Below are 27,509 nucleotides of genomic sequence, written 5' to 3'. Positions count from 1 at the left end.
AGAACGTGTGAAATTTGAAAGCTCATATATCCTTATGTCCCTGTCTTCCTGCCACTATTTAATAATCTCTGTTTTACTCCTCACACATCCGTTTGCTCATGCAAGCTTTCCTCCACCCAGCCATTGCCCCGCACAGCTATTTAACGAGTGCTGACACAAGCAGTAAGGAGTTGAGACTCTAAAGTCAGAGGGTTTAGGCTCATCCCCACTGGCCTGTTCAGCTCACTAGTCACGGTTTCTTCAGCTTCCTCAGTTCTAAGATGGAAATAATAATAGCATCTACCTCATAGAGGCGGATGGAACTGAGTTAACACACATTAAGCACTTACACCAATGCTCAGTTGTGTCTGGGGGTAACAATCTCAGTGTCTGAACACAGACACAGCTGCTACCCTTCAATGACACAATCTGAGAGGTATTCTGCGACCAACCTCAAAACAAAAAATCTGGCGTGCCTGGATGGCTCAGTGGGTTAAAGCATCTGCCTTCGGCTCAGGTCATGATCCCAGGTCTTGGGATGGAGCCCCAGGTGAGGCTCCCTGCTCAGTGGGGAATCTACTTTTCCCTCTGTCCCTGCACATCACCCCCTTCACCCATTCTCTCTCTCTAATAAAAAATAAAATCTTTTTTAAAAAATCTGCCTAAATGACTACTTTCAGATCTAAGGAGTTAAGTCAACAAATGAAACATTTTTACCAACTAAATATCATATATAATTTTTTCCACAAATATACATTTTTTTCCCCTAAATATGCATTTTTTGTCACTTTGGCTTACTAACTCAAACTCAATGTGCCAATCCTAAAAAAAAAAAAAAGTTGTTTTAATTCTAAAAATCGAAACCCAAAACAATTAAAAATTTTATTTACGCTTATTTGCCAATACTTAAAAGAAAAAAAGAACTTGCTTATAATTCAGCCCTGGGAAACCTTGCCATCTCAGACAAAATAAGCTCAATGATCAACTAAATTTTCTCTGTAATTCTGTACCTAAATTACTTTGTGTAAAATTTTCCATTCTACAGTGTAGAAGCAATGAGGTTGTTGATGTAGAAATTAGCTATAAATTCTCCTATCATTTTGTTATAATCTTATTACAAACCCAGATCCAAGGTGCTTCAGGAGCAAGGAGTCCAAATTTACCAAATAACTTAAAATTTTGAGAACTATGTCAAGCTCTACAGCTTCTCTCCTGATAACTAGTAACTCAATTCTGTGTTTTATCTTCAGAAGCCAATGACCATGAACATGAATAGCTCAATGGAGTTTCTTTATGCTTAAAATTCTGTTTCTAGGTGGCACCTGGGTGGCTCAGTGGTTAAGCATCTGCCTTGAGCCCAGGTCATGATCCCAGGGTCCTGGGATCAAAACCCCACACCCACTGGGCTTCCTACTCAACAGGAAGCCTATTCTCTCTCTCCTACTCCCCCTGCTTGTGTCCCCTCTCGCTGTCTCTGTGTCAAATAAATAAATAAAAATCTTAAAAAAAAATTGTTTCTATGTCACTGATGTTGTTTAACCCTCGGAATACATGAAGGAGAAAAGCACTTTTATAATCCATATATGTTTACATGTATTTTCATTTTCATAGCCTGCTACTGAATATGGACCAATATGGCTGATAATGGACCAAGTACTGTTTTAAGTGCTCTAAATGTATCATCACTGAAATCTCATGTAGGTACTAAATGCTGGACTTACCTTTATTAGCACAAAATAATGTCCTAAATGATTATTAATGCAAATATTTATTAACTAAAAATAATTAGATTAAAAAGTAAGAATTATAGAGACATAAAAATAATCGAGGCAACTGCTATGTTCTCTCTCGGATAGAGAACACAGCTGAAAACGGTAACTAGAATTTGTGATATTTATACAGGTGGTTCTGATTGGTCAAATTTGGGAGTTTAATAACATTCTGTATAAGACAATACTGAACTTACAGTATTTTTTTATTGTAAATCCCAAACTTTCACTCCCCAAACTCACCCATTAGTCAATCTGTTGGCTCTTAACTGATCCCATCAGGTCTGCCTTCATGTTACAACCCTTGCCTAAACTGTGACCATCTCACTGCAACTCCCCAGGAGCCTCCTAACTGTGTTTCCTGGCATCTAGCATGGGATCCTATAGTCTTTTTCCCATGTAAGAAAACAGTCACCTTTTCAAACAGATTTTTTTTTTCACTCTCCTATTTAACCATCTCCAATGCTTTTCCTGTTGCCCTCAGAACAATAATCCAATCCTACAAATACAGACTAAAATACTTCACAAATGAGAAGTCAAATATGTGCATGTGTGTGGGGATAGCAGAATGGGGTTAAGGATGAACAACATGGTCACGAGTTGATAATTGTTGAAGCTGGGTGATGGGTGAAGGGCATCATGACTTTATTCTCTCTTCACCTGTAGATAGCTGAACTTCTACATAATAAAGCTGGTTTCCTCATCTACTCACCCAGGGCCTTACAGGGTGTGACGCCTGCCCACCCTTTACCGCCCCTCTCCCCTCTTGGTCTTGCTCACTAACACCACTCGTCCTCCACAAACACACCAGTGTTCCGCCTCAGGTGGAACACTTGCTTGGAGGACTCTTCCCACGCTCTTTTTGGCCCCTCAATATTTAGGGTCCTACTCTTTTTACAAATTAACAATACATACAGGGTCTTATTCTTTTTAAGCTTCATATTTTCATTTTTAAATTCATTTATTCAACAATTCTTGGTCCACGGGCTAATGGGCTTCTTCAACACTTACGTCCAGACTAGCCTCTCACAACCACAGGTCAAGCATACCAGAGCTCCGAAACCTGCTCTCTAGGGAACCTGCCAAACACACCGCCCCTCATGCTACCATCTCCCACTGTGGTTAAGAGGAGAGATCACCACCACTCTTTCCAAGGTATCCTTTTGCTCTTTTCAATTCCTCTCTCACTAGGAATGTTCTATGTGCTTAGCTAATTAACCTTGGAATAGGCTCCTAGGCAAAATGCTGATTTTCCACCTTATAAGGTGACTTAACAACTTGACACAGAGAAAAATACCAAAACGTACCAGTTAATAGAGATACATGGGTTAAAAAAAAAAAAAAAAAAAAAAAAAGAAAGAAAGAAAGAAAGAAAAGAAATATATGGGTTTCCTGGGGTTGGGGAACAACTTTTTGTGACCCTGTCATTTTTGAGCACAGATTTTTACCAGTCACTATGAGGACATTTTTCTCAGTTCTTTGCCCTTCAACACCAATAAAATGGGAATAGCAAAAGAAATTTTAAAATATAATATTCTACAAAGATGATGAAAATATACTTCTATTTAATAAAATTAAAGAATTCAAAATACTAAGTGATTCCTGTAAATAAGACTGTTTTTAAATTGTTCTTTGGATGTGAAGTGAAATGAATAACATCATATGATTTCACTCCCAGCAGAATGGAACCAGGTCTACCTTGCTCACTACTGTCTTCCCAGCACCTAACAGGTGTCCTTACACGATGGCTGCCCAATAAATACTTGCACAACAAATGATCAACCTACTAAATGCTCTCCAAAGCCACTACCATTGCTAACACCACAGACATGCCAACTTGCCCTCAACAATGCAACTCCAGCAGTGGGACAGAAACATGCAAAGATCACCTACAGACCAGTACCTATGCTCAGACGCACAGGAACGTGTCTGGCAAAAGTCTGAAGTAGAAGGAGAAGCGGGAAGAGACTTAGTAAGTTTGGATGCGCAAACCAGAGATCCGTTAGACACGCCGTGAGGCTTCTTCTGCCGTGGCCTTGAGTGCACTGTTAGACTGTCCCGATCAGAACCTGTGAAGAGAGAAAAGAACATAGTAAGTGTGTATGGTGAGGTATCAACAAGGTGAAGGGTATTAACTATGATGATCTTCTGCAGGGGGTGAGGTCTGGGGTAGAACAAGTTAAGGTGGGTGGCCCCTCTAGCCCTTGACTCTGGTTGATCTAATCTCGCCATCTCTTCTGCATATTCCATAAACATATAAGGATCTAGTTTTAAAAATATTTGGTGATCTGCAAAGTTGCCTATTAATAATGGACAGTATCTATTTACATGCATTTTCTGATTAAAGAGTTAACGAAGTACTTACTTCCTGAGAAGGCACTGAAAAGTTTCATATTTTCTGAGTTCTGGTGGTCAAATGTAGTCATATTTAAAAACTGTTGCTTTAACCAACTGGCTCTTTCTTCTTCAAATGCCTTTCTCTATCATAACAAGCAAACCAAAGAAATATTGATCAATATTTCAACATTCACATTGTTGGCATTTCCCATGACTTCTGTAGTTGTTGGTGTTTGCTTTCTGGCTATCATACAGATTTTGTAAGTCAAATGAATTAACCTAGAAAACTAAGAAAAATTTTATTTAAGTAAATTATATTTAAGAAAGAAAAAATCATCCATTTCACCTAATAAACAACTCATCACTATTTTCACATCTGTTTTGAGTAAACTCAAATGGACAATCCAAAAACAAAAATCATAGCATATTAGCTAAACTCCTGAACATACAGAACATTATAAATATAGAAGTACAAACAACAGAAAAATATCCACTGCAAATGAATCCTTGAGAAAAAGGAGCTGTAACTTTACCAGGCATTGCTCTCAACCTCTACCATCTACCAGCGCCGGCAGCCATCACCACTAAACCACAAGAGGGCACATGTCAGACCTTCCCCTTTCCAACAGTTGATAATCCTAAACTCACCCTCAGCCCTCAGGTCGCTCACGCTTCCTTCTCATCCTTCCCTGGCCCCAGTGGCCCCAATGCCCAGAGGCAGATAGTTTCTCCTACAGAGAGCTGGGAACAGGAAACCAAGTAACCAGAGTATCTCTTGAAACAGGCTGGGAGACAGAGACCCAGAAATAGGTTCCCTGAAGTTAGGAGAAAATGCTGGTGCAAATTTTCTGAGAAAGTTAGCTATTGCTGAGACAGATTTTCACAGCTGTGGAGGACTTCCATGCTAGTTACTTTAAACAGAACATAGTCTTTCATTCCTAAATTCAATACAAAATCATGCATCGCCAGACATTTGAAGAAAACTAAGAGCATGACAGAAAAATAGCCAAAATAAAGAGATTGGACCAGAGATAAGATAGTTCAAGAGGCCCTTTTAAAAAAATTCTGACACAAATGATCAGATTTATGAACACATCTGTAAAATAATATAGTGCTATATAAGGAAAAGCAAAAAATGAGGACACAAGAAAAAAAACAAATCTAAAATAAAAACTCAGTGGATGAAGGAAAGAGTTAAAAGTGAGAAAATATCTCTGAATTCAGAACATAAAGTTAATCTATAGATATAGTCAGAGGCCAACCATTTGCCTAGTAAAATCATTCCAGAATGCAAGAAAAGTTAGAGAAGGAAAAAATACAGAACTAAAGAAAATATCCCTAAATGGAAGAAATACAGTGTCTTGAGGCTGAAAAGGAGCTACGCCTAGATATATCCTAGTAAAATTTTGGAACTTTAAGATAAAAAGATGGGAGAAAAGAAGGAGAGAAGGCAAAAACAAAGCAGGATATTGACAAAGTACTGTATAAGTAGGCTATATAATAACCAGGCTTCTCCCTAGTAAAACCAAACAGCCGAAGAAAGGGAGTAACTCAAAGTTTTGAGAGAAAAAGTTGGAAACTAAATTCTGTATCCAGACAAACCAATCATATGAATTTATTTTTGGATATTCTAGAATTCAGTATACTTTTCACTCACACAATACTTACAAAAAAAATTACTCAAGAAGGTAATATAGCAAATTGACAAAGGAACCCAAGAAAGAAGATAACATGAGAAATAACATAAGCTGAATGTGAGTCAGGAAATCATAAAGGTACAAAGAAAGTCAAGGGATTCACTACACAGGTATATATAAAAGATTCTCTTCCAGGCGGCAGTCTTAATAACACAGAATATTTTCTATGTGGCCAAATGTATTACTAGGTTAGAGAATGAACATTTACAGAATCATGATGCTGTCAGTGTTCTTTCAAGTGTTAAGTCTCAGTCTTGCCCAAAGTACTTACACCTGGATTACTTCACAGGCTAACACTTGACAATGAAAAAGAAAAGCACAGACAAAAACTGGGAAGGAGAGGGACAAGAGAAGTGGAACAAGGGTGACTCCAAGAATTTCAGCTTTCGGGGCACCTGGGTGGCTCAGTGGGTTAAAGCCTCTGCCTTCAGCTCAGGTCATGCATGATCCCTGGGTCCTGGGATAGAGCCCCACATCGGGCTCTCCGCTCAGCAGGGAGCCTGCTTTCCCTCTCTCTCTGCCTGCCTCTCTGCCTACTTGTGATCTCTGTCTATCAAATAAATAAATAAAATCTTTAAAAAAAAAAAAAAGAATTTCAGTTTTCATTGGGATAAACGGACACTGTCTCAAGAGGAGCAAACATGAAATGGAAGCATTAAATATAATAGTTAAAGAAAAAGTCAACCATAAGAAACCGTTTTTAAAAAGTGAGGTTAAAAATGTTAATAATATGATGAAGAAGTCATATATATATATGTATATATATATATATATATATATATATATATATACACATACACAGTGAGGAACAGTGTAGATGGGAGGTATGATAAGGATAGAAATTCTTTATTTTTCACAGCAGGGGAATCAACAGACTTTTATCAAGGGGAAAAGGCTGAAGTATATTAAAGTGAAAATAGTACTTCCCAGAAGAATTACAAGTTAGTTGTTACCTCTGAGGAATTAAACTGGCGGTAAGAATGGGTGATATTTTTTCACTTTGTGGCTTTTTATACAGGTTTTTATTTTTGAAACCATGTTCAACACATTACTTCTACAATTTTTGAAAGGGAAATATGAGGGTTAACAAATTGTTCAGTTAAAAAGCGAGCTGTAGAAGGGGTATGTACATATCACTGGGGTGGGGGGGGGGAGAGCTTCCATTCATACTCCCCTCTCCAGCTTCCTAAACAACAAAAAGGCTCTCAGTCACACTGTCTTTTGATGCTGTAGCTACTGACAGTGGCCAGATCACAAGTGTCCAAGAGAGATCTCCTGTAGGAAGCTAAACACTCATTAGTAGAAAGCCCACCCAAAGGGGATAATGGATGCTTATGGTTTTCTAAAAAGAAAAGTTTCAATTCCCAAATCTGGTAAAGGCAGAACAATATCCTTCTAAAGTAGTTCACGTGCTTACAATCCCTTCCAGTTATAAGATCACTGGTAAAATACTTGGAAAAAACAAACACCGGATAGCAAAGAAACAACCAAAGGCAGAACTTGGATGCAGTCTGCTGCACCTCCCTAGAACTCCCCAAAGCTCTGCAAGGAAAGCTACTTGTTGAAAATACCTCTAGGCCGAGGCGAATAGCCGCTTCTGTAAAGCTTCGTCTTTCCTTCTCGAAATTCTTTTTTTGCTCTTTAAACAGGGACCACTCTTCCTTGAGACGCTCCTTCTCTTCCAGCAAGTAACAGTCTCGTAGCAGGGAAGTGGTGTCATCGTCACACGCAGTAGCGAGCTGCTGCTATTAAATTTGGAAACATAGTAAGTTCCAGGGGGTCCCTGCAATGCTCCCCGTTAAAATTAGAGCAAGGGAAGCAGGGTCAAACTTTCAGGGAAGGACAGAAATGATGAAAAACCAGAAAGGCAAGCAAGGATTCTCATTTTCCAGCTGGCGAAGTCCCGCCTGAGGAACAGCGTACATTGTACCTGTCAGCAAGCCAAGAACTGAGCTGAGAGCAGAAAAACGACCAACGCTCCAGATCTTCTGAGATGCAGGAGGAACAATCTAGCAAGGCTCAGTTAAAATCCTGACCACTCTCACAGGAAAACAGCTTGAAAAGGCAACTCACACCAACCTGTAAAAGCTGCTGCTGAGTTTTAATCATTTCTTTACACTGCTGAATTTCTAACTCGAGTTTTTCAGTTTCTTGTTCGTGGTCTTGTCGTGAGATGACGTCTTCATCGTTAAAACCTTCTAGGTGTACCTTTGAAACTAACATAAAACCAGTCATTTTATGTAGGTTTTTACACCACTCAGTTTATGGTGCTTTTAGAATTATAGTTAAAAATCAAGGCTCTCAGAACTTCTCTTTCTAGACTCTCATAGGTTTTCCTAAAAGGTACTTATTCCCTTTGCCCTTTAAAAATTTCATAAGCTATAATAATACAACTAAATTTATAGTATTTAGCAGTATAAAAAAATTTAAAAAGCAAAGCAACTTATTATAAAGTATTCATGACAACTACAAATTCGTACCATTTTGGGACTAAAATGATATCTTTACTAATAGTTCTACTATGAACATTTAATCTGTAATCCCTACTTACCCAAGACTATGTCCTAATAACCTAAAAGCATCTGGCTTCAGCTCAGGTCATGATCCAGAGTCCAGGGATCAAGCCCTGCATTGGACTCCCTGGTCAGCAGGCAGTCTGCTTGTCCTTCTGTCCCTCATCCTGCTCGCGCACACTCTCTCTCTCTCTCTCGCTTGCTCACTCTCTCAAATAAATAAATAAAATCTTAAAATAATGGACAATCGATATTCACAAAAGAGAAAAATAATTAACAAATCCATAAACTACTTTGGACTCTTCTTCAAAGATCAATGCAATGCTACAAAGCTTGTAAATTCCTATTCAACAAAGTCTAAACACACTTGCCATTTACTAAGAGATGGAGACTGACATCAATAAAATCTCATGTAAATTAATTTTGGCACAAAATGTTGCTGATTACCCATTACTACTGAAGACAACTGACAGTGACTTTATGACTTCTGACATTTAGAATAACTTTTCTTTCAACAGACTTCATTTACTGAGCAGAAACTTTTTCTTGATTTAAAAGCATGCAAACTTTAACAAATATAAATATTAAGAATACATTCATTAGTGTAAATCTATACTATCTGCAGTGACAGGGAATGGTGTCTAAAATACAGTGTTAAATGAAAAAAGCAGTGTAGAAAAAATATGTAATGTTCAATTTCTGTTTATATATGTGTATGTGTGTGTGTATATATATATATACATATATATATATTTTAAAGATCTTATTCCATTTATTTTACAGAGAAAGAGTGCAAGTACATGTGCATGAGCAGCAGAAGGGGCAGAGGGAGAAGGGAGAGAGAGAATCTCGAGCATTCCCCACTGAGTGCAGAGCCCCACATGGGGCTCAATCCCACAACCTTGAGATCATGACCTAAGCTGAAACCAAGAGTCAGATGCTGAGCCAACCAGGCACCCCAGTTTTTTATATATTTTTAAATAAATATTTTGTGGGTGCCTGGGTAGCTCAGCCAGTTAAGTGTCTGCCTTTGGCTTCAGGTCATGATCCCAGGGTCCTGGGATCAAGTCCAACATTGGGCTCCCTACTCAGTGGGGAGTCTGTTTCTCCCTCTGCCTGCTGCTCCCCCTGCTTGTGTTCTCTATCAAATTAAGAAATAAAATCTTCAAAAAATATATATTTTGTAAATGCCTACAGAAAAATCCAGAAAGATAAGCACCAAACTGTAAAGTGTCATGAACAAGAAACAGAAACCTGAATATTCTACTTCATATATTTCTTAATTGATATTTTATATTAAACATCTATTATTCTGAAAGTAACTTAAAAATAAATTAGTAGGAACCAGGAGTATGCAAATATCTAGGAATAATAAGCAAAAGGCTCATATTTATACCATATCACGAATAAATTCTTAATTTCCAAGATCGGGAAGAGACTCAGTTCACCTTATTCAATTGTACGTTGCACTCAGAATCGATGATTCAGAGAAAGATTCACTGAGGGGAAAGTATTTCTCAGTGAGGTTCAAACCTCACCTCCAGAAGTAGATAGAAGCTTTGGTGGATTATCAAACCACCAAACTGAGCTCCAGTACTTCAGGGTTTGAGCCCCTGACGTGACTTTCCAAGTGACTGAAATTAAGAACCGAGTGTCATAACTCACTTTGCAGGCACCAAGACAGTAAGTTACCTTGGTTATCAAGTTTTTCTACATGACTTTTCAAAATTCTCCACTGTTTTCTGATGCTGTTGGTAAGCTGCTCCCTTACAGTCTCACAGGAAAGGTCCCACATGCTCTCCCTACTCAGTTCCCCAGCATCTTCTTCAGTATCAGAGATAACCTACGAGCAAGAGAGATTGAGAAGGAAAGACTAGTATCTTAAAATGGCTCCAGATACTCAGACAGTAGTAATCAAACTGATTATCAGAGATACCTATCAAAATCATTTCTGTGCTGTCACTTATGCATATATGACCTAATATTAAAGACAGAAATTCTCCAATTCAGGCCTCATCAAATATGACTTTGAATCCAAACATAGTTAGTGATAAGAGTCATGGAGCTGTGTGAGGAAGAGTTATTCTCTACTTGTCCAGTGTTATGTTAGAGCTCTCACATGCTACTTAATTCCCAAATCATGTTACAATGTGGGAAAAATGATGCTTAGAGAAGGAGAGATACTGCCCATTATCATATAGCCAAGAGGTAGAATTGAGATCTGAAGTTAGATCAACTTATCTCCCATCCTAGTCTGTTTAAAAAAATAAACCAGTGAGGTTATCTACAAAATAAAAGCAACTGTGAATCCTATTTTTTTCATATAATTTTAAAAAATAAAACTAGGGATTCTTTTTCTTTTTACTCTACCAAGACACTAAATCATAGGAAAATACAGCAAACCACTGACAAAGAATCATACAGAATCAAAGCAGGATAAAGAACATAGGCAAACAATACTAACATATATTATGTCAAAATAATCTGCAGCTACATAAATAATAATATGTATTATTATAAACACACACACATATCTGCATAATAATCTGCAAAGTCCTAAATTTGTTGTTAACATCCAGGAAAGTGGACAGAGATATACTTCCTTGATATGAACAATAAAATATCTTGCTGGGGAAAAAAGAAAACAGATCAAAGATGAAAGAAATGCTGATCAGACTGTTCCCACAGGCAGGTACGGCAGGAATGAGGGAGTGACTCAGAGGGGGAGAACTGTATCAAAGGCTGCCAGAGGTCAAGGTCTCCCAGGGGAAGCAGGTTGGAGCTACTAAGTTGCCTCTGGAGCTACTTGCCAGGAATTCTTCCAAGGAGCCACACCTTCTGTGTGTTAAAGCACGCCAGAATACTATAATTCCATTATTTAAAAAAATGAACAGTAATTGCTTCACACTGCCCAGACTGAATGAAACTGAAACCACACACTGAAAATAAAAAATTAACTTGAATTTTGGTTATGTGTTGCAGCTATACTTAAGCACAATAATAAATTAATGAAACCTCAAGGCTACCTGGACATTCTAAGGTTAATCTTATTCCTCTTGCTATAACAGCTCCAAAATCCTTAAAAGAAAAGAAGGAATAGAATTAAATTGCAAGAGAAAAAAATTCTAGAAAAGCAGATCTTTTAAAAACAAGAAATCTACTTAAGAGATTATTGCGTCTCCAAAGGTCAACACCTGAATTTTTAAGAATTATACAGGAGACTCCCCACTGGCTGCAGTGGCAAGGAGAGGGGAATTGAAACATCTGAGAAAGGGCTCCTTGAGTTACTCCTTACTTGCACTGAATACACGCTGGTAATGTTAGTAAAGGTGGGGCCAAAAACTGCAGACGCTGCGGGAGTAATGGGAACTGCTCACTCTGGAGAGGGCTTTGTGCACGTACACAACAAAAAGTGACAGACTTGGACAGAAAAGGCGGAGGTCAAGCAGGTCCTGGATTGGGAGTTTCAAAGACATTCAGGTAATTTTTTTTTTTTAAAGAAGGAAAAAAGAAATAGAAGGTGGGATGTGCTTAATCGTGATACCACAAGGTAAATAATCCCCTCATACAGGTTTATAAAATAAGTTCTGATGACTTGCTGATAATTAGCAGTCCCCATCAACTTTATTTTCAGATTTTAGTCACTTGCCTGACTCTAGTTTAAACATGTAAAGCGACTGAGTTAAAAGAAATGTTCCCCATTACATGATTTGTTTTCAGACCTCCGCACATATTACTCCCCTTGTGTCACACACTTCTACCCCCAAAACTTGAGAGCCAATTCAAAGGTCACTCTTGTCTGTGAGGCCTTCCTTGATTGCCACACTTCCTCTGCTCAGCACGTTTGTATCACCCTATTACAGCTCCTAAGATGTGTAACCATTACTTTGGCCTATGCCCCATCTCCCCAAAAGAGCTTCTTGAATGATGCAATGGACGGAATGTTCATGTTCCTCAAATTCATGGTGAAATTCTAAGGCCCAATGTGCAGGTGTTCAGAGGTGGGGCCTTTAGGAAGTGAGGAGGTCATGAAAAGTCGTGTCCTCGTGCGTGGGATGAGTGCCCCTAAAAAGGGACTCCGGTGAGCTCCTCCTCTTCCCAGCATGGGAGGGTGAGGGTACAAGGAGCCGGCAATGTGCAACCAGGAGGACATACTCTCCCCAGACACTGTCCCTACTAGTATCCCGAGTTTGAACTTCCCAGCTCCAGAACAGTAAAAAATAATTTTCTGTTGTTTTTAACCACCCAGTCTGTGGTAGTTTGTTGTAACAGTCCCAAATGAGACAAAGGAAGGAGTCGAAATTCCTTTTTGCTTTTTCTTTCCGGGGACCAGAACATAAAGTTCATTCTGCAAATTGCTGGACTGAATGATGAGTTGGTTCCCAAAGTCAATAAACATTTCATTCCGAAAGTCAAGCCTGCTTAAAGTACACAATACCTAAACTATTTAGAGGATACTCAGCAGAGTGGTTAAAAACATGAACTCTGGGCTGAGACAAACTTGAATTTAAATCCTAGCTCTGTCACCTGTGATACTTGGCTAATGAGACGAGTGTGCGTCAGTTTTCTCAGCTATAAAATGGGGATAATTATGATATGCAAAACACTGAATTAGAAAAATGAAATGAGACATGTTCATAAAGTGGTTATCACAGTGTGTGGCACAGAGTAAGTCCCTGGAAGGTCACTTACATCATTTCTCAGGCCACGTCTAGAAACCCACAGGAACATTCTGTTGTCATTGTCACAGTGACTAGGGGTAGCAGAGCAATGAGCATTCTGTCCAAAATACCAAGGGTGTCCCCAATGGGAATACCTAGCTACTGTCTAAATTGTTTGACTTAGCATTCCGAAACTCTATTAGAGAGGAAAGAGCCACTTACAGTTCCTGTACTATCATCTGCTCTTTCTCTAGGTTTCTGCTTTTGGGGAGAAAGAAGAGAAATCATTTCCTTTTTCATTTGCTGAAGAACCTTCTTAAGTTCAGCATTTTCCATTAGGATTTGTTTCTGACGATATTCATAATCATTCAAGAGAATTTTATACATTTCATCTTCATTCCTGAGGAAGAAACTGTCAGTATGAAAATGCAGTTATAGAAAGAACACACTAATGAAATATATCAATTTAAATTGGACCTTACCTGGCCTCAGTTTTACCCGTCCTCCAGGAGCCTCTTTTTCCATCGGCTCGCCCCACATAATTTAAAACTTCCATAGCTACAAACACAAACATGCAAAACAAAACCAATTCTTACCATACATACGTTTAAGTGTATAAAACCCTAACACACTCTATACAGACTGAACACACAAGTCAACCTGGTATAGATTAGGACTTGGGCTCAAACAGCCCGGATTTCAAGTTCCAGTTCTTCATCTCTGAGAAGCACTAAGATCTTGACCAGTTATTTAACTATGAAGCCTGTTTCTTCATCAATACAGAGGGAATAATGTAAGTATCTACCCAAGAGTTGCTGTGAAGAGTAAAAGAAGTTGTTACAACACTTAACAAAGTGATTGGTATTATTTTATTATCATTATTCATTTTATCATTGGGGTTGGCAAACTATGGCCTGCAGGCCAGCTGCCTGATTTTCTAGATACATTTCATTAGCACACTGCCAGACCATGTGTTAATACAGTTTTAGCTACAAGTGCAGGGGTGAACAGCTGTGACCAAAGACTATAGACTCCATAAACCTGAACATGTTTACTAGGAGAATCTTCACAGAAAAAGTCTGCCAAGCCCTGTGTTGTCATCATCAAAGGAGTCAAGGCCCCTGTGTATTACTTTCTCTTCTGTCTGGCGGGGGATGGAAGCAGTTGCCATCAGAAGGAAGTAAGAAGACAGTAAGTTACTGTAAGTTTAGACTTGATAAAATCATTACGAAACTGTCACTTCCAGTTAGGTTTGGACTAGGAAACAGTCAGACTCCCATAAAATAAGGGCTCTGTTACCAGTCACATCTTTAATAAACCTCTCTAATCAGGTGTTACATTTTATACTTCCAGCATTTCCTCCTGCTCTGTATTTAATTCATGAATGAACATGAGGTTAACCAACGAAGTTTAAATTTGATTACCTAAAGATTTTCCAATGCTGTCTTAACTGTTTATTATGCTTTCATTTTTCAGTGATTTTTATAAAATAAGCTAGCCGACTGAGTGCAAGAGCTCTGCTGGGGATGCCACCAGCACCAAGCCGCCTGCTGACAGCAGACATGGCCCACCACAGGACGGCCTGAGACACCTGCTCATCAGCTGTTGTGTCAGCAAGTCTCACCAAGCTCAGCTTCGGAAACCACAGTTCAGGGCATTACCGTACACTGTGGCTTAGAACACGACCTACAGTCCACCTGGAAACCACTGTCTGATAAATCAATGCTTGGATTTCCTGTGCCGTTATCTTCCCAGGCCAGCAGAACTGTATCTGCGCAGTAGTAGTCGTGCGTGTGTGTGTGTGTGCGTGTGTGCACACGTGCATGTGCACATAGTTCTACTTTTCCACCTATGTGATTTCCCTGAAATTATGCACATACTCGGATGAAGTTGCAAATTGATTTTCAAAAGAGTAACACTAGAAAAAAGTTCACCTTAAGCACAACCATAAGCATAAAATTCACAGTCCATCCTTCAGACTAGCTGCTTCAAAAATGCACAGCAACACTTATTTAAAGAACTGATGTAAATGATTTGGTCTGATAAATAATTTTATGAACTCAATTCTAAAATCACACTTGTTTTGACACTCAAGACACTCATCTTGAGTTTTCATATGATCAGTTCTTTGTTATGGAAGATCAGAAGATCCTCTGGCTTAGTTTTTCCTCTGTGGAACTACAACTGTCGTATTTTTTTAAAAAATTGTAATTATATGCAACAAAGGAAGCAAAGCAAAATTATTATTTTTGCTAGTGTGCTGCCTCGATTTCTAGTTTATATGGATACACACCATCTACAAACAACTGCATAAAGCATAAAAATAATACTTCATGAGTTATCATGTTCCATCTATTCATTTATTTTTTCGCATATTAGCTTTATTTATTTCCTTTATATTAACCAGTTGGTTTCTTACCTATTTTTTTATCCTTCTTGTTCATAACAAGTTGATGCAGACGTTCCTTTAATTTATTATATTCACGTTCTTTTCTCTTCATATCATGATTATACTGAGTAGCTCGACTTGCAATGATATTTTGTAATTTTTGTACCTGGAAAAAAGCATTTTGGATCAAATGAATCCCTTTATGATTGATAACCACAGGTACGATTTGTAAATTCAAAAAAGAGAAGTCCTAGCATTCACCTCCTCATAAAATAGTTTATTTTAGGATTATTCTTCCTTCCCAATAACCACTGGAAATCAATTTTTAAAGTATCATTAGGTGAATCACATGAAGTCTTTACTTCTTAATTCTGAAATTTGTAGAGCTGCTAACTTCCTAAATTATTTTTCTACCTTTTCTTTATTGTGTTATGATCGTCACCATAAAATACATCATTAGTTTTTGATGCAGTGTTCTAAGAGTCATTGTTTATGTACAACACCCAGTGCTCCTTTTTATGCTACGTACAGACTCTGCTCATTTAGAAACCAGAAACACTTAGAGAAGTATTAAAGTGATTAAAGCTTCGTCTGAAACAAGAATTAACCTGATTATCTGCAGTGACTTCCTTATACTGTGTAAATGACTTGACTCACGTGATTCCTTGTTAATCTGTGACAAACAAGCCCTAGCACATCACAACACATAAGGAGGTTTGTTTTTATCTGATCATGAACAGTTCTCAAATTAGAGTAAGTCCAAACAGCAGACATGATCCGGCTCTAACACTTGCTGAGTACCTATTATGCGTCCGGCCCTGCAGCTCCGTGTTTATATCTATGGCGCTTCTCAGGAAGTCCTAGATAGAAAGTGTGTTCTATTCTATATAAACATTTTTAATCTCTGCTGGAGATGATGTTTAACTCAATTCCTACTAAAGATTAACTATATTCAAATCACTTATGTGTAATCTGCAGATCTAGTCAAAATTTTCAGTGAAACAACCCAAGGAAATGCATAAGCAACCTTGCAGTTTAAGATACTTCACTATCCACTAACTGCATTACTAAACAGTCAAAATATGACAAAACAATCTGCCTAAATCACTATAAAATCATGAAAGAAATAAGCTCCCCTAAAAGTCCTTAATTTTAGTTAAAAAAAAAAAACATTGAAAATAAATATTGTGTCTTTATAGTTATTACATGGCCAGGGTCAAAGTGCAGAGCGGTAAGAACATAATGATTTCTTCTTATATACATTAAAAAATGGTCATTTCAAATGCATTAACTCTGTAGATCCAAATACTAAGTAGTCACTGTAGCAGAAATGAAATTAAAATCATGATGTTGATAACAATCAGAAATAAGTTTTGTAATGTGAATTGCTTTTTAAAAAAAAAAAAAGTAACTCTTGTGCCCATTTAGATAAGTAATTAATAGCTTGACTGGATGAACAATGGCAGTATTTAATACAGAGATAGAAGAGGCATGTCAGATATTAAGTATAGGTATGGCCGAGAATAAAAGATCTGCATTTAAAGCACCCTGGTGCCTACGAAAAAGTTGTAATGCACCAGAGTCCAGGACGGACAGCAGAGGACACTGGCTGCCACAAGCTATGGACCAATATCCTAAACTCCATGAATCCACTTGGGGTTGGGGGTGCCAGGGAGAGGTCCTGAGCTCAGTTAAATATGCTGCAATGCTATACACAGAGGTGCACCATACCAGTCTGACAAAGGATGAATTAATGTTCTTGTTTTAAAGTGGGGTATGGTCATGTCAAATCCAAAAGGAAAAAAAAAAATCACTTAAACTTCATCTTCAATAACTGACAACCCACCTCATCTTTTTCATTTTTCAGTAGCTGATGCAAATTCCGGTTCTTGCACTGTAACTGTCTGTCTCTCTCCTGAAGCCCAATCATTTCTCTCCTGGAGGTTTCCAGTTGTTCCTAAAAAATCCACATGCAACTGTGATTAAAATTGACATAGGACTCGGAACAAATGAATTCTTCAAAGATTAGTAAAAACAGCGTACACAAACTAGGATTTGTTAGCTAGAACTGCTGTTTAATGGCACACAAAATGTTCACTTAAAACAATATAAGACAATACTGTAAGGTTATAAATTTACTTAAGTTTAAATGTCATATGGTAATTTCTTAAAATACCAACAATTTTTATATATATACAAATGAGTTTCAAAGTGCATCCCCTGAAAGGCAATCTTCACTTATTCCAGTGATGCTGCCACTGGACGCTTTTTAAATCTCCTTTTCGGACTCTTTAGCACTTCTACAGTCTACGGTACATTCTTCGAGAAAGAATCAAATTGATGTGGAGCTTCTTTAGGAAGCTCTTTAGGAAGACGTGGAGCAAAATGGGAACCCTTCAGGTCAGAAAGGGTAGGAATCCAGCACAACATCTGTTCTCCCTTGCAAGTGCTAACCTCTGAAGATTTTTTTTCCAGAAGGGAATGGCAGCATTGCTGGAATCAGTACAAGATAAGATGTTCATTTTGAATTCATTCCACACATTTCCTGAGGAAATGTGCCAAGTTCTGCATGAGGCCACTGGGATATTTTTTTAAATCCTCTTATCTTTATAAAATATAAAAGCCACTCAAGTTATGGCATAACTGACCACAAATAACAACTTGCACAATACCTACAACAATGGGCCTCAAGGAGAGTTAGGAATTTGTGAAATTTAGGAACACACCTCCGATAACTCCAAAGTTACCAGAATTTTTGGCACCTTCTTCTTCAAAATGTTTATGACTTCCTATCATGCCAGACCATTTGGAATGACTAAACTTAGAGGCACTGGGCCAGTTGCTATGTCCCATATATGTCAAATCAGATTCACTTTGAGTGATTATCAACGCTTTACTTGAACTCCCATCAGCCCTGCAAATCTACACACCCCCCTACTACATCACTTATCTCATACTATCATCCTTTATAAACCTGAGACAGATACTGAGCCGGTCTCCTAAATTCATGACTCTCTTATTCCCCAAATTCAATTTTTCATAAAACTTTACCCATTTTACCTCCCACGTTTGCTTCATATTTCACTTTTAACCTCTCCACTGGTGCTAGCTTAGTTCAAGTCCAAAACCTCTCTGGCTCTGGCAGCTGCTAAGGCCTGCTAACAGCTGTCCTTTCCACCAAGACTTCTGGGCTCTCCACCTCTGTCCCAAATACAAATCTGCCCCTTCCCCATAGTTTCTCCACCATACTGCCAGGCTGATATCTACCTGATACCAATGATACCTTCTTCTCACTTACATTCCTTGGTGCCTTCGCATTTCTGCACAGAGCCTCTCACATCCTCGGATGCCTGGGGCCCAGTGTCACCTCTGTCATTCATCATCATCATCATCATCATCCACTTCAGCCCCTACAGAGCTACTGACTATTCCCTGAAAGTCAAATGCTCTTTCCTACCTCTATGCTTTCTACAGGTTATATACCCTCTGCCTAAAACACCTTTTCCAAACAGTAGCAAATTTGTACTTACTCCTCCAACTTGAGATCAAATGTGAACTCTCTGTGAAGTCTCCCCTCACCTCCCACACAAAGAACAACTAATGAAGCAAATAATTATGGTTCAACGTATCTCCTTCCATTATGCTACAATCTGCTTGGGAGCAGGGACCGGGTTCACTCCTCTGTGAAACCCAGTGTGCCTGGCGCAAAAATACTCAATAAATTTTGCTCAATGAATTGAATGAATCGTATACTAGATCCAGAAGCTCTTCAAGGGCAGATCAGCAACTTTTACCACTGAACAAACATTTCTGTCCAGAGAAAAATACCAGATTTTGGCTCAGGTCAAATTAAAAGAGAAGAATTAGATGATTTCCTGGAAAACATTCTATACTCTGGGCTGTCCTAATAAGCAACCCCTCAGAGGAAAGGTTAAACAGGTCTGGATCACCAATATCATTGTGTAATTATTCACTAGCTACTTAAAAAACATTTGGCAAAGGTTACCCATGTATAAAAAGTTTTAATGCAGAATTACAGCCTTCAAGTGCTTACAACGCTGAATCAGTCTAATTCGTAAGACCTTCCCTAGGTCTCTCTGATTAAGATTAAAGTATTATCCATAACTCACAGCCTTTTTATAACCTTGGAGGCCACTAACTACCCCCTCCAGCTCACCACAGATCCCCCCTTCAGGAATGACCTCTATCCTTCAGGCATTGTAGGATGTATGTATAAAACCCCAAAAATGTTAAAGAGCTAATGCTTAGCTTATGAGACATTTGGCTTATTGTAATACAGGTCGACATGCAAGTTGTACCTTAAGTTTTGCATAGCAGTTCTGCAGATGGTCCATATCACTTCCCAGTTTCAGATTCTGTGTTTCTACATTTTCCTGAGCTAGAAGATTCTTCCGCTGAAGTACAAGTAGCTCATTCATACAATTTAAAACAGCAACTATATTTAATTCTCTCTTTGTGTCTTTACCTTTGGATTCTTCATATAATGAAGGAAAACCGAAAGTAGTCAATTCCTGGTAAGAGAAAATGTTTTCTTCAAAGTTGGTTACCAAATGACTTAGTATAGAAACAAAAGATAGAAATCTTTTCTCAGAAATAATGAAAACTATCCTAAGTTAAGAAAACTGTAAATATCCCAAAGGACAAAAAACTGAGAGAACTGAGAGAGGCTCTTTTTAGCCTCTACTCTACAAGTGCCTGTGTCCTGGACAAGGAACTTAGTGTATCAGTAAAATAATGGAGAGAGTCCAGGGGAGAAGTCTCTAGGGCAATGTGGAGGCCACCCTGCTCCTGATAAACACGTTTACCATGTACTCACATGGAATGCTCACTACAGTTCTTTGCCTGTCTCATATGTTGTAAGGCCAGGCCAAGTCATAACAATATACGTGTGCTTGACAAGTGTTTTCTCATAACTTTGATATGTTTTGTTATATAACATGATTCAGGCTATTGCTTCTCACACACAAAATTTTTTTTTACCTGATCAAGATACGAAATACTTTGTTCAATATTCTCTTCTGTGCAGAAGGCACTGAAAAAACTGTGCACATTTTTTGATAAAGGTATTGAAGAACATAGCACTTGCTGTGAGTATAAACTTGATGGAGACATCTTTGTTTCTGAGGTATATTGACAGATATTTTTGCTTTCTGAAAGAATAAAAGGCATTTACTTAAACAACTTAAAAAAACATGCAAAGCAAATTACCTCCATTACCAAAGATTTTGAATTATATAAATATTTTTAACAATTTTCAAATTAAGGCAAAACTGTTCTTTGTATGAAAACTACATACAGTTGACCCTTGAACAACACAGGGGTAAGGGGCACCAAACCTTCACGCAGCAGAAAAGCTGTGTGCTACTGATGACTTCCACAAAACTGCACAGCTAACAGCCTACTGATGACAAGAAGCCTTTCCAGTAACAGCTGATTCACACATATTTTGCATGTTATATGCACTACATTAGTATATTCTTACAATAAAGCGAACTGGGGAAAAAAGTTACTAAGAAAGTCATAAGAGAAAATACATTTACAGTATATTACATTTATCGAAAAAAAATCCATGTATAAATGGATGCACACGTTTCAAACCCATGTTATCCAAGAGTCAACTGAACTTTTTTCCAAGAAGATACGAGAGTGCCCTTAGTAGGCATGTTAAGCTACAATATATGACTTTAATTTATAGTATTTCAGACTTATAAAAATAACAGATAAGAATCACCCGAGTCAAAGGTCATGTATTAAAGGAACAAATTACAGCAACATATTGAAGTAGCCAATAAATTTATTTCAAACACATAAACATTCTTCTCCAAAATAATAACAAACCATCATCTACCAAAGGCACTGAACCCCACTAATTATGGCACAATTCTTAGCTTTCCCATATGAATTTTCTGAAGATAAAAGTTAGATATTTTACAACTATTTATGTCTCTCTCTAGTCACATCTTCAATACTTGTGGTAATTATTTTACGGTTTCATTTAAAAATTCACCACTACAATTAAAAACACTTTAGTTTACACTCCTTTTAGACTCTATTACCTGAAGACAGATGTGGGTCTGTAACAGTCATCCACTCTCCCATAGCAGTCACCAGAGCCAGGCTACCTGAGGAACCAGTTCAACAGTGAAACATTCAGTCCAGCTGCTGTCACCCTTCTATGTAGGCATCTCCTTAAAAAACAAATTGTAAAACAGTAGCATTTAACCAAAAATATAAAAGCAAATATAAAATCAATGGGTAAAAAGGATTTTGCATTATTTATTTCCATATATTCCCATATAGAGCATGGTAGAGCTCATTATAACCGTGTGTGTATGTGTGTGTGTGTGGTGTGTGTGTTTAAGAATCAGGAGTAAAGGGTTATCGAGTTCTACCAAGGTATTCACATTACTTCATATACAAAGTACACAGTACATGATTTGACTCACAATGTAAATCTAAGGTACAACATGGTACTAAACATGGTACTAAAAAAGATTTCAATATATCCTTAAAAATAAAATACAAGCTATTTCTACAGATAAGAGGATGAAAAACTTCTTAGCTAGCATTTTCATTTTTTGTTTTTACTAACTACATGAGCAGAAAAAAAATTTTTTATTTACTATAGAAAAAAGCATACTTCCCTACGCTGTTCTCCAGACAGATCACATCAATTCATACCACTACCAGAAATTTGGCAAAGTGTATCACATCTTACAAACAAAATATATTTTGACCCAGAAATACCACTTTTAAAATCTTATCCTAAGAAAAAAATGATTTGTGCTTGCTTTGGCAACACATCCACTAAAATCAGAACAATACAGAGATCAGCATGGCCCTGCACAAGGATGATGACATGCAAATTCCTGAAGCATACCCTGAAACCAATATTACACTGTTACGTTAACTAACTGGAATTTAAATAAAACCTTAGAGGGGCACCTGGGTGGCTCAGTGGGTAAAGCCTCTGCCTTCATTCAGCTTAGGTCATGATCTCAGGGTCCTGGGATCGAGCCCCACATCAGGCTCTCTGCTCAGCGGGGAGCCTGCTTCACCTTCTCTCTCTGCCTGCCTCTCTGCCTGCTTGTGATCTCTCTCTCTCTGTGTCAAATAAATAAATAAATAAAATCTTTAAAAATAAATAAATAAATAAAACCTTAGAAAAGAAAAAAAAATGATTTGTACAGGGACGCCTGGGTGGCTCAGTAGGTTAAGCCTCTGCCTTTGGCTCAGGTCATGATCTCAGGTCCTGGGATTGGGCTGCATCAGGCTCTCTGCTCAGCAGGGAATCTGCTTCCCCCTCTCTCTGGCTGCCTCTCTGCCTACTTGTGATCGCTCTGTCAAATAAATAAATAAAACCTTTTAAAAAAATGATTTGTACAAAGATTCATCTACACGTTGCTCTTGATAATGTCAAAAAACTGGAACTAGCTTACATGCTCCACAGGAGCCTAGTTAAATAAATGACACATTTATACAACAGATCACCTTTAAACACAACCATGTGGAATTAGGGTGGGCAACCGATACATATGAATGAAGTGGACCAAGTCTAAGAACCTTCCATGTAACCATTTCACACAAATTTTTAGCTTACCGTCACTTTTCTACTTTTTTAGAGAGAAAATGGAAGAAATAAATATTTCTCCATCATAAAAAAAATTCAAATGAAATTATAAATGGCAACTGGGAACTGATTTCAAAGTTAGGGATAGAAGGAGGACTGAAGGCTACAGGCAAACTGGAGAGCACTGGTGCCACCACTTTGGACACCTGCTTCTCAGCTATAATATATTATTATGGCCATATAATATTTGGCCATATAATGGCCAAAAGAGAAAACAGATCGTGTGTTGCTACCTTTCCATCATTCAAGGGATGTTGGAATTCTGGATTTTTATGTGAAATCTCGCAATTCGTAAATGTGAGGAGCTACTTAAAAAGATTATGCAAGGTACCCTATGGGAAGGGGACGCAGCTGGAAGCAGGATGTGAGAGAGCCTTTTGCATCTTGAGCTCAGAGAAGGCTGCACAAGCCACCATACTGTACACTTAAGATCTGGGCACTTGACTGGATGTAAATTATATTTCTAATGGCTGTTTTTTTTTTAAAAAAGACTTTATCTATTTATTTGACACACACAGAGAGAGAGTACGCACAAGTTGGGGGGGCAGCAGGGAGAGGGAGAGGGAGAAGCAGGCTCTCCACCGAACAGGGAGCCTGGCGTGGGACTGGATCCCAGGGCCTAGAATCGTGACCTGAGCCTAAGGGAGCCACTTAACTGACTAAGCCATTCAGGAGCCCCTAACGACAACATTTTTTAATAAGCCAAGTAAAATGAGTCTTTAGGCCAGATCTGGACTGTGAATCAGAGTTCACAACCCCTATTCTGAATATTTAAGACTGTGGAGAAATAGGGGTGCCTGGGTGGCTCAGTCAGATAAGCGTCTGCCTTCAGCTCAGAGCCCAGAGGTCAGGACCCGCATCGCATCATCAGGCTCCCTGCTCTGAGGTGGGGGAATCGGCTTCTCGCCCTCCGTCTGCTCTTCACCCTCTCCTGCCCCCGCTCATGCTTTCTGTCGCTTGCTCCCTCTCTCAAATAAATAAATAAATCTTTTTTTAAAGAGATTATGTAGAAATATTCATAATGGAATGCTGAAGTGAGATGAAAATTTTCATTCATTCGATAGATTTTTAAATGTGCTGCTACATGATAGGCACACTCTTTTAGGCACAGGGGAGGCCGTGCCCTCAAGTTCACATTCTAGTGGGGGGTGGAAATAGATAACAAAGCAATAAATTAACATAACAGAGTGATGGGAACTATAAAGAAAACAAAATACAGTAACATGAGGGAGTACTGGAGTGGGATATTCAGATTCACCAAGGACGGCTGCACCGGGATGCGGATATTTGATAATATACAGTCAACCACAAGATGATCGATGACCAGAGCAGCCCAGGTAGAGGAAACAGCAGGTACAAAGACCCAAAATGGAAACGAACTTGGTAAGTATGAAAACCATAAAGAAGGCCAGTGCCTTTGGAGCACAGTACCCAAGGATAGACGGCAGGAAGCTGAATTTTCTCTAAGTTGCGATGAAAAGCTAGTGAAGGACTTTAGGCAGGAAAGCCAACAGGATCTTCTTTAGGGTGTGAAAAAGATCCCCTTCAGCTACTCTACCCTCTACCCTCTTGCGTATATTTATTACAGGTGGGCGACAGTGGGAGGCTGGAAGATATTGGGCCACTGCAATAGTTCAGGCAAGAAGGCCAGTTTTCACTACAGCTCGATCAGAAGCAGACACAGATGGATAAATCAGGAATGGGTTCTGGAGATAGAACCTTCAGAACTTGGAAGACGGAATGAAATATGGGCAAAAGAGAAATCAAAGATGCCTCCTAGGCCACAGAGTGGCCTGCCACATACACTAGTGCAAATGCTGCTGTGTGGTGTATTACATGTTAGTGTCACACACATACAGGGGGTTACCCGGTCTGGCATGGACTCTTGATATTTTTTTACTCTTGTGCCTTATTGAGAGTACCCTGAACTCTTCCCCCTGTCCTTATATGGGTGCCATCAGCCACAGGAGGAACAGGATAAAGATTGAGTCTGTACCAAAAAATGACAATGATTTTACTTTTCACTTCCAGAGATAGCAGGCATAAACAAAACGGGATCTATGGGACAATAAACCCCTCCACTCTAACCCAGCTCTACTTTGGCTAAGTTACTCAACCTTTCCAAGCCCTAGTTTCCTCACTGGTGACATAATAATGACTTTCACTTCACAGTTTCCCCAGAGGATTAAGTGAGATCATGCACATAAAGAAGTATTCAGCACACGGCCTGGCATATGGGACACACGAAATGAGTGTCAGTTGGTTGTCTTCGTCACCACCATCACCACCATCACCTGGATACAGATCTGTTTGGTATAAATGACAGAATTCCAAAACCTGCAACAAAAAAGGCTCTTAATAAAAGCTGAGCACCTTAGAAAATGTGGAGACAGATATACTCATAAAAACACGTTGGGCCATGGGGTTAATTCTTTGTATTCGTTAGGCTGAGGGCAGGGATGGGATCAGAAGAAAATACAAATAGACACTTTTCCAAGACCACCTTGTTCCTGTTGTTTTTTTAAAATAAGACACAACACTGCCTTACGTGCCTTTTCTCCTCATACAGAAAGATGAACCACCAAAATGTCTACTATACACCCATCCTTTAAAGTTGTAATTTCAGTCAGTTATTCTTCTCTCTGAATTCAGCTCTCCCGCATCTACAGGTTTAGGCAGTGAATTGTTCCCTGCCCTATTAATTAGAATAACAAAAAACAAACAAACAAAAACAACAATCGACTCTGAAATATTCAGGTCTAGTCAAATGTTCATAATAAAAACCAAGACTCCACTTTGAAGCACTACAAAACAAAGAAGTCACCAAAAGTATATGATTTCACACAATCTTACAGTTTCTACAAATTCTATTCTGTTCAATGATGCACCAAATAACACATTAGGAGGGTGCTTGTGATAAAAGTTACCTAACCAGACTATAACATCCAAGCCAAAACCGAGAGACTAATTTAAGCAAGTTACTCTATTCTAGCTCAAGCAGTCAAATTTCACTGTTGAAGGTTACAAACTATTTTATAAAGATACGATAATCAATACGAATTTCAAAAGCAAAAGGAAAAAAGTAACAGAAGCAACTCTGCTTTGCATAAGCCTAATACTGTCACAGGTGCATTACAACCTGAAAGCTACAAAAGCAGCCAAGAAGGACTCTGTTAAAGCTGAGTGCTGGAGCACACAGTGAAGTTCCACACTGCAGACTAATCAAGTCAGAGCGAAGCATTCGAAAGTGGACCATGCACACGGATGACAAGTAATACAAGAACGAACCTGGGTATAACTAGCATTTTTATTACAGGTTTTATTATAGAAGAAGAAAGGGAAGAAGCTGACAGTAAATCACATTTTGGTTCAAGTAACCCCCATTTCTCTCTTTACATCATTGGTTAGGGAAGCCACCCAGATTCTAAGACAGGTCACCTTCAGGAGTGAATTTTATGAGCAAAACCAGAAGATTAAACAATTTGGCCACCCTGTAAAAGTCATTTTATTCATCTAAGATTATTGAGGAATAACCCTGAAATAATTTAAAGTAAGAAAAAAAATCTATAAAGTAATCCATAAGAATTCGTCCTCCTAATCTTTAAGTCAGACAGACATGCATTTATTCCTTCCTAGAGGATAACATGTACAGAGGCACCTAATAAACTTCCTTGATCCCAAGAATTTCTCAATGTACATTCCAGTCAGTCAGGCTACGTAAAAGAAAATCTTACAAATTGCAGAAACCCTGCAATAATTCCAGTTAAAATGCTATCTTACTATTTTCTGAGGAACTACTTCGGTTTCCCTAACGTGTTGCCATATTTCGGATGTAAATAAGCAAGGGCACTGTGGTCTTTCCTGGATAAAATGATTACACAGACCTTAAGAATTATCTAACAGCATTTTCTAGGTTAGAATCCTGACAGAAAATTGGGAAGTAGTGAGACATTTGAACTTAATATAATTATACCCTTTCTGAAATGAAGATTTTAATAAGTTTCATAAATCTACCATTCTTCATGTCAAAACACTTTCCTTCATATATATTTTCCTATATTATAGACAGAAAACTTGGGCTCAGGGACACTAACAGGACTGCCTAAGGCCACCATTTCTAATCGGTTGTGAAGCCTGGACATCGATCTGTTCTTCAAAAATGCTTTTATCACTCTGTCACCACGTAACATATCTACACTGCATGCAAACCTCTATTTAAAAGAATACAAAAGATTTCTATCAAACTTCTTTAAAAGAATGAGTCCCGCATCAGGCTCTCTGCTTGGCAAGGAGCCTGCTTCCCTTCCTCTCTCGGTCTGCCTCTCTGCCTACTTGTGATCTCTGTCTGTCAAATAAATAAATAAAATCTTTTAAAAAAATAAATAAATAAAAGAATGAGTCCTACAGTTCACCTGAAATTATTCCACTCAGAGCATACAATCCTTAAAGGGACTTGCCTACTACTTAAATTGAGGCATACTTACAAACTTCTCTGCTATACCACAAACAACAG

At 38.4% G+C, this 27,509-nt stretch overlaps 1 protein-coding gene and 1 pseudogene across 7 annotated transcripts in view; one reads left to right on the top strand and one right to left on the bottom strand.

The window, feature by feature from the left end:
- SSX2IP (SSX family member 2 interacting protein) overlaps positions 1–27,509 on the bottom strand; it is a 42,750-nt gene that overhangs the window by 1,521 nt on the left and 13,720 nt on the right. For 3 of the 7 annotated variants that reach the window (XM_032301419.1, XM_032301420.1, XM_032301421.1), the window contains exons 2-13: positions 21,423–21,554; positions 20,347–20,516; positions 19,665–19,877; positions 17,192–17,302; positions 15,376–15,511; positions 13,439–13,514; positions 13,179–13,368; positions 9,988–10,138; positions 7,862–7,998; positions 7,354–7,527; positions 4,114–4,228; positions 3,652–3,817 (exon numbers count right to left, since the gene is read on the bottom strand). In XM_032301419.1, the coding sequence (XP_032157310.1) occupies positions 3,652–3,817; positions 4,114–4,228; positions 7,354–7,527; positions 7,862–7,998; positions 9,988–10,138; positions 13,179–13,368; positions 13,439–13,514; positions 15,376–15,511; positions 17,192–17,302; positions 19,665–19,877; positions 20,347–20,516; positions 21,423–21,465 (1,682 nt within the window). In that variant the 5' untranslated portion in view covers positions 21,466–21,554. The remainder of the gene's footprint in view (positions 1–3,651; positions 3,818–4,113; positions 4,229–7,353; positions 7,528–7,861; positions 7,999–9,987; positions 10,139–13,178; positions 13,369–13,438; positions 13,515–15,375; positions 15,512–17,191; positions 17,303–19,664; positions 19,878–20,346; positions 20,517–21,422; positions 21,555–27,509) is intronic. The other 4 variants (XM_032301422.1, XM_032301423.1, XM_032301424.1 and 1 more) reach the window with 4 other exon arrangements.
- LOC116568372 lies at positions 22,150–22,262 on the top strand (annotated as a pseudogene).

Source organism: Mustela erminea, chromosome 10 (genome assembly GCF_009829155.1).
Source record: "Mustela erminea isolate mMusErm1 chromosome 10, mMusErm1.Pri, whole genome shotgun sequence".
NCBI classification, from domain to species: domain Eukaryota; kingdom Metazoa; phylum Chordata; class Mammalia; order Carnivora; family Mustelidae; genus Mustela; species Mustela erminea.
Note: the sequence above shows the minus strand (reverse complement) of the source record. Positions and strands in the feature narration are given on the sequence as shown.